This window comes from Rhinolophus hipposideros, assembly GCF_964194185.1.
Source record: "Rhinolophus hipposideros genome assembly, chromosome: 1".
Classification (NCBI taxonomy): domain Eukaryota; kingdom Metazoa; phylum Chordata; class Mammalia; order Chiroptera; family Rhinolophidae; genus Rhinolophus; species Rhinolophus hipposideros.
Window position 1 is genome coordinate 105,839,354 of NC_138047.1, and position 19,006 is coordinate 105,858,359.

Sequence of the window (19,006 nt, forward strand, 5' to 3'; positions counted from 1 at the left end):
ATCTTCTCACATGTTTGGTTGCTGCAAAATTGTACTGAGAGGATTTTCTTAGAATGTTTTAGCGCACTGGGGTTTTCCTTATCCAGTCGGCAAATGTTCTTTTATTTGGACGCATTGATCTTCCTTTTTCTGAAGATATATTTTAAGTTGGATTTGTTTCACTGGGACAAATGGCCAAACCAATAGGACCACAGCCAGGATTTGCTGCTGCTGCTGCTGCCACGAATGTTTTATGCCAAGACAGGCTTGGTTCCTTGGCAACACAATACACCTGAGCTCCCCAGGCACCAGTCCTGCCAACATGCTCAGCTTGGCTCAGCAGAGGTCAGGGAAGAAAGGTAGAGATGACCCATCAGCAGCATCCATCCTGTCACTGCAAAAGTCACCTCAAACACACATTCATTGATAATGACCTGCAAGCTTCTTCAAACCCAAAGGTCAGTCCCTGGGTCCCGACACCCTCCCCAGCTCAGAAACACAGGAAAGCTGAAAGCAGCTATTTCGGGCAGGTTAAATTGGCTATCCCAGAAGTTAGCACATTCGTGTGGACAGAGGAAGGAAGATGGGCTTGCAAGTCAGAGAGTTCTGGGTTCAAATCGCTCCTCTCTGACTTACTAGCTCTGGGACCTTGAGCAGTTACTTAACCTCTCTGGGCCTCAGTTTCCTCGTTTTTAAAATGGTAACATTAAGACTTACTATGCGGAGATGGTATGAATAAATGACACGCTGTACTTAGGAAATGGTAAGTCTCTGTATTAGTCAGCTTTTGCCAACATAATGCTGCATACCAGCCCTCGTATCTCAGTGGCTTAAAACAATAAACATTTATTTCTCACTAATGGTCTGCAGTCAGCGGGGAGAGCTTTGCTCCGAACTGTGGGTCAGGTTCCTCGTGTCTTTCATTCCCAGGCCAGTGGTTCCCCTAGGGCTTGCTCTTCTTGGAAGACAGGGTGGGAGCCAACCAGGTACATACAGAGGGTGCCAAAAAGATGTGTGCACATTTTAAGAAAGGAAAACACTATTAAAATTGCAATACTCAATATATACCGATAACAAAAGATGAATACAAGTCACGTTTGACTTCTGCAATGACAAGAGGTGCTCAAAGTGGTGACCATCAGTGTCCAGACGCTTCTAATTACAGCAAAGTACTGCTTAAGCAACGTCGACCAAAGTGTCCACTTGTATCCATTTTTTTGGCACCCCCGGTATTTAGAGCCTCTGGTGAGATGGAGCATGTGTGAACTCAGCTCGTGCTCTCTGACTAAAGCAGGCCACGTGGACAAGTAAGAAATATGCCCACAGCGAGGTGAGGAGACCAGGGTGAACTGTGAGCAAATAATACCATCCAAACAGTCTGCGATAAACAGAATCTATTGTTGGGTCATAGTTCCAAAATGGCTTCAATGGCCAACGCCCTCTATCCATCCCCTCTGCGCCCCTAGTTCAGGTCCTCATTGCTTTGTGCCCGTGTGATGGCCAGAGCCTCCTGACAGGTCTCTCCGTCGTGGTGTCTTCTTGCCTCTCCATCTGATGCCCTGCCACCACAATAGTTCTCCTAAAGATGCGATGCCCTTCATCAGCTTCCATATGGCCCCTGATTCCTCATGATCCACACTAGTAATTATTAACCCAACCAATAAAAATTAATTTGTTAACTCCAAACTCCTTAGCCCTTCACAGTCTGGTCATCGCCTATGTACCTGGGTACCCACCTGGTTCCTAGCCTCGCCTCTTGCCTCCCAAGCCTTCCCCAGCAGACCCCATCTTCTACTCACCCGCAGTGGTTCCCTCTCCTCCCAGCAAGCCGAATGCTTTCAGGTCTTGTGCCCCTGTTCTCGCTTTCCCTTCTGCCTGAAATGTCCTTCCCACTCTTTGCTGCATGGGGTGAACCCTCGTTTGCCTTTCAAACCGAGCGCCAATGGACCACCTCGGCCGGTCTTCCTCAAGATGCAGGGAGGCAACCCTTCTGTTCCTGAGCTCCCGTTATGCACGGCACCCATCGCAACGGCAGCTTGTAAGTCCTCTGTACAGTGACGGTCTGTTCACTTACTGCTTACTCACCTTTCTCCCTGCAACTGCAAGCTACCTGGGGTGAGGTCCTCTCGGCCTCTGGGAGTCAGCCTGGCGAGGAGGAACCAATCAATATTTGTGGCACAGATGAACATGTTTTGGTAGGGAGGCGAGGGTGCCAGCCGTCCATGTGCTCTCTGTGCCACTCAAACTCCCTTTGAGCTTCTGGCAAATGGGAGCGTGAGCAGAAGTGGTGCAGCTCTCCTTGTCAGAGCACCTAAGAACTGGCACGACTCTGGGCCTCTTTTCTCTTCAGTGACGACCTCGTGCAAGGGTGCAAAAATGGAATCTGCCCAGATGCCTGCACTACTGGATGGAGAAGGCCCCACTGGCCTGCATCAGACTTTGCATGAGTAAGATGCATGCTTCTTTTTCCCCCGGCACTGAGACTTGAGGGTTACTTCTCACTGCAGTTCAGTCTAGCATTAATTAGCATTGACTAATACGCATACGCGTAAATGTTGCTTCATTTCTCATGCCTTCTGAATTAATGCTGCTTAACACCCACTCAGAGTGTCTCAGAGAAATGGCTGAGGCCAGGCCTGGGGCAGGGAAAGTACAGGATGAGCCTGGAACATCTTGAGGGCCTGAAAGCAAGAAAATACTCAAAGAAAGAAGCAGACGCATCCAAAGGACATGGCAGCCAACGTGAAGAGGCTCCCACTTGCCAAATCCAGGACGATGTAAGCATCAGAATTAATAGTAACAATGGATTGTAATCTATTGAATAAAGTGAGAATCCATGAATCCATTGTGATAAAAAGAAAAAGGAAGGGGGGAGGCGGAAGGGGGAGAGAGGGAGGGAAGAAAGGAAGGAGGGAGAAAGGAGCCTTCTTTACGTAGAATGTGAATCAATATATGTCAAAGGAATGAGTTAGAAAAATCACATTCACAACCATAATAGCAATAAGTCCTTTAGACAAGAATCATCACCAAGTAAAAGCTTGGAGAGAAACAGGATATTTGCATGGTCCCAAAGCACCTGCACTCTTATCATTTATCAGTTACAAAGAGAAAAATGCAAACTTCACAGTTGAGAAACCTGGCAGCCCCCCCTCATCCACCCATTGGTGAGTGAACCAAGTTGACACCTCCAGGAATGGGACTAACAGACACCAAGACCTCTTGATGTGACACACCAAGGACTCAACATCCTTCCGTAGTATGCTGAAGAGGAAACGTCAGACAAGCCCCAATGGAGGGGCTGTCAACTATTGACCGGAACTCTTCAAAAGTTTCAGGGTCACAACCGACAAAGAAAAGTCAAGGGACTTTTCCAGATGAAAGGAGACTAAGGAGGCGTGCCAACTGGAGATTTGGGGGAAAGTTCCTTTAAAGGATACAATTGGGACAGTTGGCAAAATGGTCACGTGGACTGTCTATTAGACAATTATTGACAATTTCCACCATTAGCAATTACTGACCATTCTATGGCATCCATCATAAACTTCCTGAGCTCGATCATTAGACCCTCCTTGTTCTTAGAGAATACAGTACATGCTAAAATGTTTAAGGGAGAAGGAGCAAAGGGCCTGCAACTAAATTTCAAAGGCTTCAGGGAAAGGTCAGTGTCCTGTAATCTCATATCATATACATGGAGAAGACACACAGCAAATGTGGCCAAATTGGCGAATCTGGGTGAAGGGTAATGAAAGTTCTCCGTCTTACAACTCTTCTGTAGGTTTGAAATTATTTCAAAATACAAGAAATTTTAAATAAATATATTGATTAGGAATGCTTCCCGCTTGACTAACAGAAAGTCTGACTACTCGTGGCTTATGCAACAAAGACATTGAATTCTCTAACGTAACAGGAAATTAAGAGGAAGCAGGCAGCGGACAGTGAGAAAACTCAGTGATGTAACTGTGGGCTCACATTCTTTTCATCTTTTCCTCTTTCCATCCAAATGCTCCACCTTTCTCAACACTGTGGCTTCATGCCCTGGGAGCCTCGTGGTCACAGGTTGGCTGTTGCAGCTTCAGGCACCACGGCCACGTTTAGACTCCAGGAGCAAAGTGTGGAGAAACTATCGGGGGAATTTTCTTGATGAGTCCTGTCATCAGTAACAAAAATCTTAAAAGGACCTTTTGTCTCATTAGCCATAAGTGAGCCACATGGACGCTCCTTGCTACACGCAGACTGTTTCAACTATTAAGCAAAAGGGAACAGAAAGCAATCACCTGAGACTGGGCGTTTTATGTCCCCAACCAAAGTCAGGGGTTTCTTAGCAAGCCAAGGAATTGCTACCAGGAAGGTAATTAACAGTGTGTGCCATAATTAGTATTTATGAACCACCTGCTCAGGTTGACACAGTGCTGAAAATCGGAAGCCTGGAGATGCAGACCCAGTCCCCATTCCCGGGAGCTGCCAGTCTGTGTTCCCTGTAACTCTGCCATCACCGCCCTCCATCTGGGTCGGGAAGCACCTTCCGAGCTTATAGGATGGAGTGCCAGGAAAAGGTAACCTCACCGAGCTGAGTTTTTCCAAAAGCAAATAAATAAATAAATAACTTTTTAAACTGGCAAGCATCAAAGGAATACACGGTTTTTAACCAAGCCCTCCATTATTGAAAGTATTCCCCAGTTCCCATTCTTCATCTCAAAAGATCTTGAAGCATCCCTCCATTTATTTGTTCCCTCATGAGTGATTCTGGAGCTCTTCCTCGGCTGGCAATGGAGATACAGCTGGGGAATAAAACAGACATCGCCTCTCCCTCTTGAGGCTTATAGTTCAGTGGTAAAAATAATTTTAAAAAATTAAAAGACTGCTATTCAAGCAATCCAACACATACTTGTGTGATTAAAAAGTACCGTAGCCTCAGTGAAAGAAAGCTAGACGTGTTGCATGCGTTCATAATGAGAACAGGAAACCTGGTCTAAGGGTGAGTGCGACTTCCCTGAGAAACTGTTGTTTGCATGGAGATCTGAAAGATGAGTAGAATTAACTAAGTGAAAGGAAGCGGAAGCAGCAAGTGCAAAGGTCCTGAGGCAGGAGACAACATGGCACATTTGAAGAACTAAGAAGCCGGTTGGTGTGATGGTGCACAGAGGAAAAGTGGAGCACCAGGAAAGAGAGATGTGGTGGGCAAGAAAGATCATATGGGACCCTAGGGACCCAGGTGAGGATTTTGTCCTCTATCTCAACAGCAATGAGAAACCAACCATTGGAGGATATTGAACAGGGAAAGATATGAGCATACTGGTATTAGCCTTTCTCAAACTCCACTCCAGCCACAGCAAGAAGAACAGACTGGTAGGGGCAAGGGATGGATTGCAGAAACGAGTGAGAAAGCTACTTCCGAAGACCCATTGGAAGATGATGGTGACTTGGGGATGGAGGTGGGGAGAAGCAGGTGGAGCCAAGAAAGCTGGGACTTGATTAAGTTTGTCTTTGTTTCAATGGCTGAAAACCACACAAGTTTAGTATCTTACAGTTCTGGAGGCAGAAGTCCAAAATGAGTTGTACTGCACTAACATCAGTGTCAGCAGGCCGAGCAGCAGAGGCCCAAGAGGAGAACGTGACCCTGAGCTCTTCTGGCTGCCGGGGGCTGCCGGCATTCCCCGGCTTGTGGTCACATTGCCTCCTCCTCTCTATAGTCAAATCTCCCTCTGCCTTCCTCTTAGAAGGACACTCGTAAATACATTGGGCCCATAGATAACCCAGGATAACCTCCCCCTCTCAAGATCCTTGACTTCATTCCATCTGCAAGGTCCCTTTTGTAAAATGATCTATTCACAGGTTCTGGGGATTAGGACATGGGCATCTTTGGGGGACACTGTTTGCCCTCCCACAGGCTCTCTGGGCTTGACTTCCTCCCACAACCACATTCAGGCAGGAAGAAAGGCAGACCTCTTCCTCATCGCTTTCCAAATCCTTCCAGAGCTATCCAGCAGAGGCCCTTACCTCTCAAGAGCAAGAGGCAGCAAACGTTTTCAAAAAAAAGGCCAGATAATAAAGAATATAGGGCCACGTATGATCTCTGCCGCATATGTGTATATAAAACTTTTCAAAATTGTAAAAACCATTCCTAGCTCAAGGGCCATAGTTTGCCAACACCTAGTGTGGGGACAGAGTCCCAGAGAGCAGTTTCCAGGCTCTCGGCCTCATGTGGAAAGGTGCTGACTCAGGTGGTAGATGGCCATCAGCTGTGACTAGTTGGCCGTCAGCTGTAAGCAGTTAGCCATTGGACACTGATATAACTGCCGTGGCTGAGCTAGCAAGTGCGGATTGTAGCTAGCAAGGGGTTGGTGGGCAGAGAAGCGGACGGTTCATTGCAGTTAGCAAGGGGTTGTTTGTTTGTTTGTTTGTTTGTTTGGTTGGTTGGTTGGTTGGTTGGTTGGCAAAGAAGCGGACGGCAGCTTACAGCTAGCAAGTGGGGTTAGCAAGTGTGGATGGTGGATGGCGGCTCCTGCTTCCTGTGTCTGTCTCCAACCCAGCCGCCAGCGAGACTATAGTGGTGTGACTCCCCTATCTATAGCTCCGTGGGTGTTCCGTTTTGACCTCACCATATCCTGCATTCTGGTGTGGGGAGTGGGAGCTGAGTCCCTGCATGACAGGGTGGGAGACGGTAGCTGAAGTTGGGAACTACAGCTTGCTAGAGATTACACAGCTTGGGCCAAAACGGAACACCAACAGAGCCATAGATAGGGGAGTCATACCACTATATTCTTGATGGCGGCTGGGGGAGACACAGGAAGTGGGATCCACACAATCTGCAATTGCCATTCGTGCTTGCTAACCCCACTTGCCAGCCGCAATCCGCTTGGCTAACCACACTTGCTAGCCACAATCTGCTGTCCGCTTCTCTGCCACCCAAACCAACTAATGAACAAACAAACCCCTTGCTAACTGCAACCCGTGCTTGCTAGCTCAGCCATGACAGTTATACCAGTGGCTAATGGCCAACTAGTTACAGCTGATGACCATCTAATAACCGAGCCAGCACCTTTCCACGTGAGGCCGAGAGCCTGGAAACTGCTCTCTGGGATTCTGTCCCCACACCTGGTGTAGAACTATTCACGGGCCCACCTGTATACCAATCTCCAGCACAGGTAGAGTGGATTTATTATGCTTGGCTTAGACCAATCACCCAAAAATAGTGTTCCAGAGACACATAGGTGGCTCTTTGGGTTGTCAGGAAGACAGCCCAATCTCCACTTCCTGCCCCAGCGGGAAGAAGACATTGGCTGCTGTTCTTTTCTGTCTGAGGAGGAGAGCAGAATCCACCTGCAAGCCTCTGTGGAGATGGGTCCCACTGCTCCCTTCACAATGCAGAGCGGCTCTTCTGAACTGGTTCTTACCAACCAGGCTTAAAGCGCCACCGTGTGCCTTACAGGCGAATGCAGGGCTGCAGGTGTGCACTAGAGGCAGTCAGAGAATCTCCGCCAAAGTCTTAGAAACTGTTGGAGGACACACACCGATGAGGAGCTTGCACCGTGTTCCCGGCACTTCCCCACACCCTGCAATAGTCTGGTGTTGGGAGGGCAGCGCACGTGTTCATGCAAACTGTGTGAGGCCCCAGCAAGGAAGGGGCAAAGCCCCTCCCCCCACAGGGCAGGCACGGGCCCACCAGGAGAGACAGGCACAAATAAATAAATAAGCCATTCATGGCAAAGGGTGCCACGGAGAAGCATAACGGAGGGTTCGTTTATGTAGACGACCAGGGCCCACCCCACACACAGCCTGAAGGATGAGAAAGAGAGGGACCCATTTCAAAGAGCCAGAGAAACACACTCCCAAGAGAGGTCCTGGGGCACAGAAAATGGAGGATATTCAAGAAAGTGAAGGGAGACGTGTGGCTGCAGTGGCGGGGCTGCCGGGCCGGGGGAGGCAGAGGAAGGGACTGGCATGGGAAGGTGAAGCAGCTGGGGCCAGACCATGAAGATCCCAATACACCATGGTTAGGAATTCGTACCTTCTTCTAAGAGCCACTGAAGGGTTTTTAGCAGGTGACTGGATTTGATTTACAAGTTGTAGACAACATTACTATCATTGGTGTGGTGTTTCCTGTGTTATTAACAGGGCTGACACACCATACCGGAATTCCCATGCCGTTTGAGCATGAAAACAGTGCTCATCCTTCCGTCCCGTCTCCATGGTTCCCTGGGGCCTTCTCTGTGGAGGAACTAATGTCTCGGTCACTCCCCATCAGACCCCACGGACGTGCCCTCCCGGCCAGCTGCCCCAGCCTCTTCCTAGCACACATTCCGCCCCATCCCCAAGCTGGGGACGCTCCTCACATAGGAACAGCCAGCAACCACCATGTTTCCCTAAAGCCTCTCCGCTGGGACAAGGATGCCCCATAGGGAGCAGGAAGTGGTGGGGCAGGTGGAGGGAACATGCTTGTTGAAACTGTAACGAGGTCTCAGCTTCCCCATGAGAACTCCGAACCCGGGAGTGGTGACAGCCATCTCTGATACGCGCCCATAGTCACTTTTGTCACCCTGTCCCTTCTCTCACTTGACCTGAAAGTGCCGGTGAGGATTCAGCAGGAAAGACCCCAGCGGCCCCTGCTGGTCACGCTCCTCAACGGCAAAGCTTTGGGCGTTCAGGACAGAGGAACCAGCTGTTTTCTGGTAGTTTCTATCCTGCACCATTTTAAGCCAAGGGGAGCATTTCATAACTGGGTGAAACGTGAAATAGTCTACCCGTGGATGGATTCTGCTATACACACATCCTCAAGCAATTATTTGACGGATATTTTCACCGAATTGACTTTCTTTTTAAGATGATAACAGAGAGGAAAGGCAATGAGTTTTTAAAGGGCAAAATAGTCCACACACTACAACTTACTAGCTGTGTAGGTGAGGTCAAAAGTTCCCTCCTTTCAGACAGAGTAGCAATGCGTACTTAACCAGGTCGACACAGAGCGGACTCCACAGATTGAGACAAATACTGAGGTGCTTTGTTAACTGCAAGAGTTATGCAGTGGGGTCAGAGGCCACAGTAATTACTCCAGCTGGATTTCATGACTGATGGTTGCTGTGGAGAGACAAAGGAATCTCATTTAACCTCCAGGCAAGAGCCACTAGGTGGAAACTGGTGGGGTTTAGTCCAAGAGTTTGTAGACTGTCTGGTGGAAGAGGTGCCTTTTCTCATGTAGGCCAAGGTGCCACGGGGGCTAGTTGTGACCCCGGGTGTCCAGCTCCAAAGCCCTGGCCCTCCCACTCTGCCTCACCAAGGGCTATGGGACCCAACAGACATGAGTTTAAGTCCTGGTTTGACATGGGTGAGGGATGAATGAGCTCAAGCTACTAAATGTACAGGTTCCTTCTGGATAAGGTGGCAAGAGCTGAGTAAGAGATGTCCTGATAACCCGAGTGCCCAGGGCATCGGTCCACACCGTAAAGAAGTACACGTGGGAAAGCAAATCGATGTCAGGTTTCCTGATGAGCAAGGTCCTGGGCCTCACTGCAGCCCAGTGGAAGCTGAACTTCCAGCTGGAAGGGCAGGAATCATAAGAACGCCCTAGATGAGTCTTATGGACACTCAAGTGTGAGAATGAAGGCCACAGGGACTCTAAAATAGTTAAGGAGCATGCTGGTGTGTTAAGTGAAAAGAAGCAAATTGCGTGAAAATTATATATATATATGTATTTAAAAATCTGTGTGTATGTGTTTATGTGTGTGTGTGTGTGTGTGTGTACTGATAGGTACCTAGGTACTAAAAATGAACAGCAATGATTTCTCAATCTCAGCACTATTAACATTTGTGGCTGGATAATTGTTTGTGGTGGGGGCCTACCTGTGCACTCTAGAATGTTCAGCAGTATCCCAGGCCTCTACCCACTAAATGCCAGTAACACTCCCTAGTGATAACAATCCAAAGTCTCTGCAGACCTGGCCGTATGTCCCTGGGGGACAAGATCCCCCCACGCTGAAAACCACCATGCTAGATGGGAGGTACGATAGATGTTTTACCGTGTTTTTTAGTCTATCTGCCCATTTTTTTAGGTTATTTTTCTAAAATGAACATCAAGTACGTTAGCCATGTAAAAAAATTCAGTTTCTTAATGTCTCATGCTGTCAAAAAAAAACCCACACAAAACACACACACACAAAAAAACCACTCAGATGAAAAGATATTCACATTTGTATTTACAGTAATTTAACTAACTTTATTATGAATTTAAAATAATTATGGAAAAACATAAACAAAGGCCTCCCAAATGTCAGTATTCCTTATAACCTTTGGAATAGGCATTCTGATCTTAAGTATATATCTTAAAGAAGCAATTCTATAGAGAGTGCTTTACAAATATGGTTGATTTTTGCAGTCACTTATCAAAACAAAAAGTTGTGATTACTAAAACCAACAATAGAAAACTAATCATAGCACATTCACTTGGTAGACTATAATATAGTATTAAATGACATTTACAAAGAATTTATAACAATGCAGGGGGGTTACTTTATGTCAGATTGTTAAGTGGAAAAAAATGGATACAAAGTTGAAGATATCTCATCATCACTGGCAAGTAGAATAAAACTAACAATGAAAAAAATCCTATGAATCCACAAGGTTGAAAGAAATACAGTACGATGTTAAAAAGTGATTGTCGATTGAACAATGGAATCCTAGGTGATTTGTTTCTTCCTACTCTTCTGAAATGTCCAAATTTTCTATAAAAAGCATGTATGAATTTATGGTGAGAGAGAGAAAACAGTAAAATATATATATTTTTAAAAAACTTCAAGATGATCACAAACAAAAAATGTGCCAAAATTTCAGGTAAGAAATAACTGTATATTGATCTATTCACAAATTTCCATCCAAAGGGTAAAAGTAACTTTGTTCAAAAATTAAGCACATCCCGAAAGTGCAATATAAACTAAAAGTGATTGTATCTATACGCATGAGCTCCGGGAAGGATAAAATTTAAGGGTAACTCTACTGCACAGATAGTCAATAAAAGGTTGTATGTAGTAACATGATAAATTGCAGACTAAAGATGATTTTTAGGGAAAACAAGCTGGATAAACCTTTGTCCTAACCTGGGATCATATTTTTCTAAAACAGAGGGTCTCACTTAGAAGGAGATAAAATAATTTGAGTTTGATTTGAATTAACTAACCCAGGACAGGTTTCAGCTACCTCCTTCATTTGATCTTAACTTGTTTACGTCCATCCAGCGTGATGGACATTTGCAGTCCACAGGAAACACAATCCCTACAGACAAAAGGCAGACCTTCTGGGCAGACCTTGCATTTGTAAGTCAATATTTGCCAAATGCGCCATTCTCGGGTGGCTCCAGGGAACTCTCTTGTTCGCTCACGCCTCAGTCTTTCATGTGGACACAGATTATATCTTACAGTAGACCTCAAAGAGGGAGGCAGCTGCATGCATTCGGTAGAAAATGGAAAACGGCATGGCCAGGTTGACCACAATTATCCAGGGTTCAAAGCCAAAGACAATTTCCTCCAATCCGTTGTCGTACTCAGGGCGGCAGCCGAAGGCAGGAGGGATCCAAAGCTGCAAGAGAAGGGAGACCAGCCCTGCTGCTGCCTCAGAGGCCCCACACTGAGTCACACCTGGGACTGCAATAAGCAGTCTCTATACCGCATGTCTCACCCCCAGGGAGTCCATCGAAAGCCACCAGCCCACCTGATCCTTCCCTCTCCCGCAGCGCCCCCTCCTGAAGGAAGGCTTTTCAAACCCATGATTCTCTCCAGCCCTGCAGCCCTCACCTTGGCCAGGTCCTCACTTTCCCCCTCATGAACGGCTGCAAGCTTCCAGAAGATCACCCCACTCCAGTGGGGATCTTCATCCCCCCCACACACACGTCTGTGTGAGTGATCTAGAGAAAGCACACATCTGACCTTGTCACTCCACTGATTGTCACTCACCAGTGGCTCCAGTCACCTTCCAAATTCCCTCAGTGATTGGGGACCCATCCACGTCTCCATGTTCTTTGTCACACCCCTTATTCCAGCCTCCCCAGGCTGTGCACAGTCCCCAAATGTGCCTTTCTCTCTCAAGTCTTCAGGGCTTTGCTCCTGCCGCTTCCTCTATCAGAGACTCCCTGTGTTCTCGCTGATAAATCCTACCTTCCTCTGTCCTGAGATACTACCTCTTCCAGGAAGCCCTCCTTGATCTAACCAGTGTGGGCAGAAAATCCCTCTGTGTTCCCACAGCCCCTAGTGTTTACCTACAACAGACAATAGAGGGCACCTGTCTACCACACTTGCCTTTACTTATTCAACATTGGTGCTTAGAGATCCCAGCCACAGGAGTCTGGGCTGTGAGTTCTGGGGTCTCCTCTCTGTCTAGTCCTTGGCTTTGAGAGGCAGCCCAGACCCTGCCCACATCCCCCCATCAGGGGGAGGAGCACATGCATTGGAGCCAGACCCAGGTTTATGGAGCTGTAAGACTGTAATTTAACCTCTTCAAGCCTCAGTTTCTTCATCTGTAAGATGAAAACACCTATCTCAGAGGGCTCAGATCAGAATGAAATGGCAACTAAGTTTGCAAAATGTAAAGCAATAACCTATTATTTTTGTTGCTCATGGAACCTGCACACTGGTCCCTCCTTTTCAGTCTCCCTGTCCCCATTCCTCCTCCTTCACCTCGCCCTAAATTGTCAGGCTCCCTGGCCTGCTTCTCTTTCACACTGTACACCTCTGGGATTTTCTCCACCCCACGCTGTGACACCCCCCCTTGTCCTACCTCCTGGGAGTCACATCCTCATGGAGACCCCTTTCCTTGAGTCAGGCTGAACCTAGCATCTTGTTTCCAACAAACAGAATATGATAAAAGTCATGGGATGGCATTTCTGAGATTAGGTTACAAGGGACTATGAAATCTGTCTTACTCACCCCCTCTTGCAAGAGGAAGCTGCCACCACATTGTGAGCTGGCTGTGGAGAGGCCATGTGGCCAGGAGCTGAAGGAAGGTCAGACAAGCAAGGGAATCCTGCCTGCAGCCACATCCGCAGGCTTGGAAACATCCCCTGCCCCCCACACAATGAAATGATGGCAGAGCCGGAGATGGGCCCTTTGACTGCAGCCAGTAAGCCACTCTGAGCAGTGGCACCACCCCTCAGCCACTCTTGGATTCCTGACCCAAGAGAAGCCTTGAAATAATCACTGTTTGTGGTTTTGAGTGGCTAAGTGTGGGGTAGATAACTGGTACACACGGCTTTCTTTAACATGTCCATCTAGAACACTCTCTAGTTGATATCTCTGTGCCACTGTGTCCTCTGTGTTCTGTGATATGAAGGTGTACGCCTCGCACCCCAGCTGGTTCTTCCGGTCTCCTTAGCTGGCTCCTCCTCCTTTGTTTAACGTCTCAAGATTGGTTGTTCCTGGGGTTCATTCCTGGTCCCCTTCTCTGCTCTATACCCATGACCCCTGGATGACCTCACCTAGTCTCTGGTTACAAGTGCCAGCTATGTCTGTGACCTCCCAATCTAAATCACCAGCCTGGTCCACCCTTACGAATCCCAGGCTTGTCCAAGGCTATTTGGGGGACTAAATGCATCTCAAACTCAACATACCTGCTCCATTTCCCCTATCTCATTAGCAACATCTCCATCCAGTTGCTCAATCAAAACTCCAGGCATCTCCTCATTTTCCCTCTGACTCTCATGACCATCTGCCCGCTGCTCAGCCCATCAGCAAATCTTGACAACTGTGCCTCCAAAACAACATTCTCACTCACCATTTCTCTCCACCCTGGTTTTAAGACCACCACCTTCACCTCTTGCCCAGACTACTGCAGTGGCGCCCTGACTGGTCTCTCTGCTTACACTCTTGCCCCTGCAATCTATTCGCCCTCTGCAAGATTAATTTTGTATGTATATAAGATTGTGTCCCTTCCCTGATTAAACCCCGAAAGTCTCCATGGCTTACTTAAAATAAAACCTACCTCCTACGTGCGATTATAAAGCCCTCTCTTAGCAGATCCTTTACCATCCCCAACCTCTCTCCCCAGATTGTCCACCACCCACTCAGCCCCAGTCACATGGCCCGTCTTTCTCTTCCTCAAATGAGACAGGCTCACTCCCACCTGAGGTTTTGCACGGACTGTTCCCTCTGCCTGGAACACTCTTTCCTGCCATTCAGCTCTTAGCTCTAATGCCACCTGTCATTCTGCCCGGATCGCCCCGCCCCCACCAGCAGAGGCCTTCCCTGACCCCCAGTTTTCCTGCTGCACACAGCCTCCTCCATCATCACACCCACCCCCCTTTATCGTCCACTCCAGCGATAAGTGGATGATAATCACTTATCGGATATGGTGAAGTCAGCGATATCCCCCTGTGGACTTCCCCCTGACTTCCCCCCATGGACCACAGCAGCACCTCCAGCGGAAGCCTCTGTGCCCACTCCTGGTCCTGGAAGATGGTAACTCCACCCTCAGGCAGAGGCCTTTGGCACAAGATGGAATCACCTGCAGGGGTTCAAAGCGCTGCCCCTCCACTTGGCTCGGACAACCTAAGACATCACCCTGCCATGCTGGTCATCCTCTGGCTCGCCCTCCAATGCACATTGGCAGTGTCTGGGGCCAACAGGGGCAGAACACAGAGATGAAGAGACAAAATAAAAGCGTCCTCCTGGGATGAAGTCGTCCCAACAGACCATCAGTTGCCACTTGATTCTAGTCTTGCAGGCAGGGCTACTCTTGTTCAAGCAAGCCCCAAAATGCACCAGTGTTTCACCTGGTGGTCAAGCAAAGACCCAGCCGGGAAAGTGGCTTTTCTGAACCGCAGAGAGATCTATTCATCCCCATTTTGTGTAGAAAAACAAACTGCGTTAGGGGAATTCTAGAACCAACTCTGACTTTCACAGAATCTGAGCTGTCACACCCGTCTCTGGGAGATAAGCCTCACATAAAATGCAGCCCCGCTCTGGTCACTGATACCTGCTGCTCTTACTTCCCTGTTTCACTCCGTTGTTCACTGCTGTGCCCACAGGTCCTGACATGGTTCCTGGCACACAGAAGGTGTTCAATAAGTGTCTCTGCGATGAAAGAAGAGGGCTCGCCCAGAACCAAACTCTTCTGGGCCCCTTCACCCTTCAAAGCGCCTCATAACTGTCTACCCACCTGGAGGGTCCAAGGCCCAGGTGACCCAAAGCAAGAATCAGATTTGAGTGGCAGATACACAGTCATTTTTGGCCTCTGATGGACCCTCTCACTTTGTGGCCTTAGAGTAATATCAAAAGTTGCAGCCCTGGGGCGGGGCATGCACCAGCTTAAAATACGGGAGGAAGCTCAAAAGCCAGTGGGCTGACGAAGAAACACAGGGTTGCCCTGATGACACATGGAGGCCGCAGTGCAGAGCTGACTATGACCTTGGCGGGCTCCTGGCATGAGTCCCCATCATGCCACCAGGCACAGTCCCTGCAGAGGCCTGTGTGGTGCCAAGGGCGGCTTCCCCTCCTTTTCACCAAGCCCTGCCCTCCTTCCACGTCCTCCAGAAGAAATCCCAGCAGTACGCGGTGCTTTTTATTTCTTTTTCTTCTCTCCATCTCCACCACCACTGGCCTACTTCACGCCCTCATCACTTTTTATCTGGGCAGCTGCCAGGCTTCTGCTCCAGGCTCTCTGCCTCTGGTCTTACCTATCTCCAAACTGCCTGCGCACCGCTGCTAAGGGGAGCACTCCAAAACACAAAAGGAAAGAGTCCTCTAAAGACCAGGCTCCAACAGGCTTATGAAGCTCTGCTCAAGCTGGACCCATCTAACTGGACCCTCCGTCCTATTTCCCACTGGGCTGCTCTGTTTAATGCAAATGGAAATCATACTAAACTACTTGGTGCTCCCCAGATAGGCCGTGTGCCATTTGCCTCTGTGTCTTTGCACATTATGTGGCCTCTGTCCAAAACGCTCTCCCTTGCCTTGACCACCTGGTAACGTTCCACCCAGTCGTTGAGGCTGAGGCAGGCCAGATGGAGTGACTGACTCTACCTCTTCCTCTGCGTTGATACCTTCCATCATAGAGGTTGGAAAGCAACCCACGCACTTCCCCAGCCTCCCTTGCAGCTAGATATGGCTGCACGAAAGACATTGCCCGGCACCAGTCCTTTCCTCCTTCCTCCTGTCTTGAAACCAGATATGATGCCTGGTGCCGCAGCAGCCATTTTATGACTATGTGGCAGCAAGTACCACACCAAGCATGGTCATGTGGAAAGGTGAACAGTGCCTGTGTCCTGGGTTATAGGATTCTGCTGCCAGGCAAACCCTGAGCAGCCAACGTCCAGAATTCTTGTCTTTAAGGCTGAGGGTACTGCTGGTCAAGCTTACCATTATTTGCAGCCAGAAGCACTCCTAAGACTGGGCTTTCCCTCCAGCCGCCCCTACTCACTGAAGTGCCTTCCTGGATCCCTGCTCCTTTTACACCTTGCACAGACCCGGCCCAGCACTTGCCATACTTGCTGTATCATATTTTTCCTTGTGTCACGCCCCCACTATACCAGATGGGCTTTCTGAGGAAAGGTACGGAGTCGTCTCTTCATCTTTAGTTCCCACCCCCGCCCCTGCACACAGTAGGTGCTCAGTAAGTGAATCTGTAGGATACAGAGCTAGCTTCCAGCCTCAGTTTTTAATACACTGAAATTAGTTTGATTACAAGCTGCCTCCATTCCTTATTTGAAAAAGGCGGGGAAAATAGGTTTTAAAAGTAAATAAATAACTTGATGCACTTTACCGAAATATTGCACAGGAACAAAAAGGCTGCGATATTCCTTAAGACTCTCCCCTTGGTGTTGCTCTGCAAGAAACGGGGGTGGCCGGCCGGGCCAGGGGGCCCTTCCCTGCTCCTCTCCTCTTTGTCGCCACCTTCTCTCAGACACATATTTCCGTTGACTGCAGGTGGCATCTCACTGCCCTGGGGGGCCACGTCTCCGGTCACAGCTCTGCTCCTGAGGCAGGAAGAAGCGAGGGATGTGGCCGAGCCGTTGCAGACCGTGACCACCCGCACGGTTCTGATGTCCTCGGACAGCTCCGGCTGTCGGTGAGTGGACTCGATGATGAAGAGGTTCTGGATGGATTTCTCGGCGATCACCAGGATGGAGTAGGGCAGGTTGTACCAGGTGTACGAGGGGCGGGCCTCGGCACAGAGGATGGCCAGGATGGAGCCCCAGGAGAGGAGCCAGGAGCCGGAGGCAGTGCCCACCAAGAGGTCCGTGTCCAGCTTGCGGGCTGGGTTTTTGGATTCGTCTAGCGATTGCTCATCAAGCCTATAAATCAGGATTCCAAGCAGCCCTCCAGCCCCCATGAGTATGAGCACGGAGGTGGCGTACAGGTAGAACATGATGAGGGCCAACTCGCTCTTGGACTTGGAGCGTCCGATCTGAATCAGATACACTACCACGACCCCAATCGTGGCGGCCAGCACGGTCAGGCCCAGGGCCGAGCCCACTGCGACCCCATGAAACTTGAACTGTATCTTCTGGTGCTGATGACTGTCCATTTTGCGTCCGACGTTTTTCCACAGGACATAGAGCATCGTGGAAGCCAGGATCTGGTACTCGATGTTGAAAGGGTAGAGATAGTAGATCCCGTGCGAGATGGCAGAGCAGAGCGTCGGGGGGCTGCAGTTACACGGAGGTGTGTGGTCATCTAGCTCTAGGGGAGAGAGGCAGATCCCACGGGAGGGCCGTTAGTGTGTTCGCTGGGAGACAGAAAGGCACACGGAAGTGTTTTCACTGTGGAGTCACGCTTGGGGCTCCTCATTGAATTAAAAGCTTCATTTCATGGCTTCTTAGCATGTCTAATATCGTAGTTAAACTGATAGCCATGAATATCGCCCCAAAAGTATTAATTCCACGAATCATATTTTATCCATACATTGGAATATTATACAGCCATTACAAATGGTATGGCAGAAATTAGCAACATAAAAAGAGGTTCACAAGATGTCTTTGAACAAAAGCAGCTTGCCAAAGAGGCTAGAGTGTGACACCTTTTTTGTATAGATATATAGATGAGAGGGAGAGAGAGAGAGAGAGAGAGAGAGAGAGAGAGAGAGAGAGACAGAAAAATCTGGAAAGATATAAACAAAAATGTTAACAATGGTTATCGCTGGGTGGAAAAATAGCAGGTGATTTTTCTTTTCTTTTTTTCAGTAAAAGAGACTTTTACAGTGTCCCTTTTCCCTAGCTTTACTGAGATATAGTAACAACTGACACATAACATTGTGTAAGTTTATGACGCACAGTGTGCTAACTTCTAGATTTGGCTCCCCTGTATTTTCTAAACATTCAACGTGAATATGATTTACATGTGTGATTTAAGAAATATTTTTTACAAATGACTTTGTGAGGGAAAAATGCTCTTTCCTCATTAGCAAATTTAGTGCTCTTGAGACTATGCTATGCTCGCAAGTATGACATGAGCTGAGCGTCCTCAAACACTGACGTCAGGAAGGCAAGTTGGCACCACCTTCTGGAAGACTCTTGGCAATGGTGTAAAGAAACGTTTCATGACAAGAAGGGAAAATTCTGTAAATAAACGATGAAATACATAACAAAGCATTAAAGATGATATAGATATAGTCTTTAAACTGTAATTCCAATCTATTCTAAGGGACAAATCAAAAATATGATCAAAACATTAGGTAAAATTGTGTGTGTGTGTGTGTGTGAAAGAGAGAGAGACAGAAAGCGAGAGCGAGAGCGAGAAAGCGAGAGAGAGAGAGAGAGAGAGAGAGAGAGAGAGAGAGAGAGAGAGAAAAACACCTCGGTGTGCAACAATTTAGAAATTGTTAAGTGAATTTTTATACATCCATGCAATGGAATAGTAAGCAAGCAGCCATTAAAAACTAGAACTAAGTTGTTTCAATGGTACAAGAACATAATCATGTTCAATAACAATGGGAAAACATAAGAACAAATTGTCTATTCAGTGTTTTTTAATGCATGTCACAACCCAGTGTTCAGTTGTGAAATCAATTTAGAGGGTAGCAACTAACTTTTTCAACAGAATAGAATTGTGAT

General features: G+C 48.0%; 1 protein-coding gene across 1 annotated transcript in view; it reads right to left on the reverse strand.

Annotated features, from left to right (window-relative positions):
• Positions 1-10,172: 10,172 nt before the first annotated feature.
• Positions 10,173-19,006, reverse strand: part of OTOP1 (otopetrin 1) — a 32,368-nt gene continuing 23,534 nt past the window's right edge. The window contains exons 5-6 of the mRNA XM_081058323.1: positions 16,717-17,636; positions 10,173-11,544 (exon numbers count right to left, since the gene is read on the reverse strand). Of these exons, the coding sequence (XP_080914449.1) occupies positions 11,374-11,544; positions 16,717-17,636 (1,091 nt within the window). The 3' untranslated portion in view covers positions 10,173-11,373. The remainder of the gene's footprint in view (positions 11,545-16,716; positions 17,637-19,006) is intronic.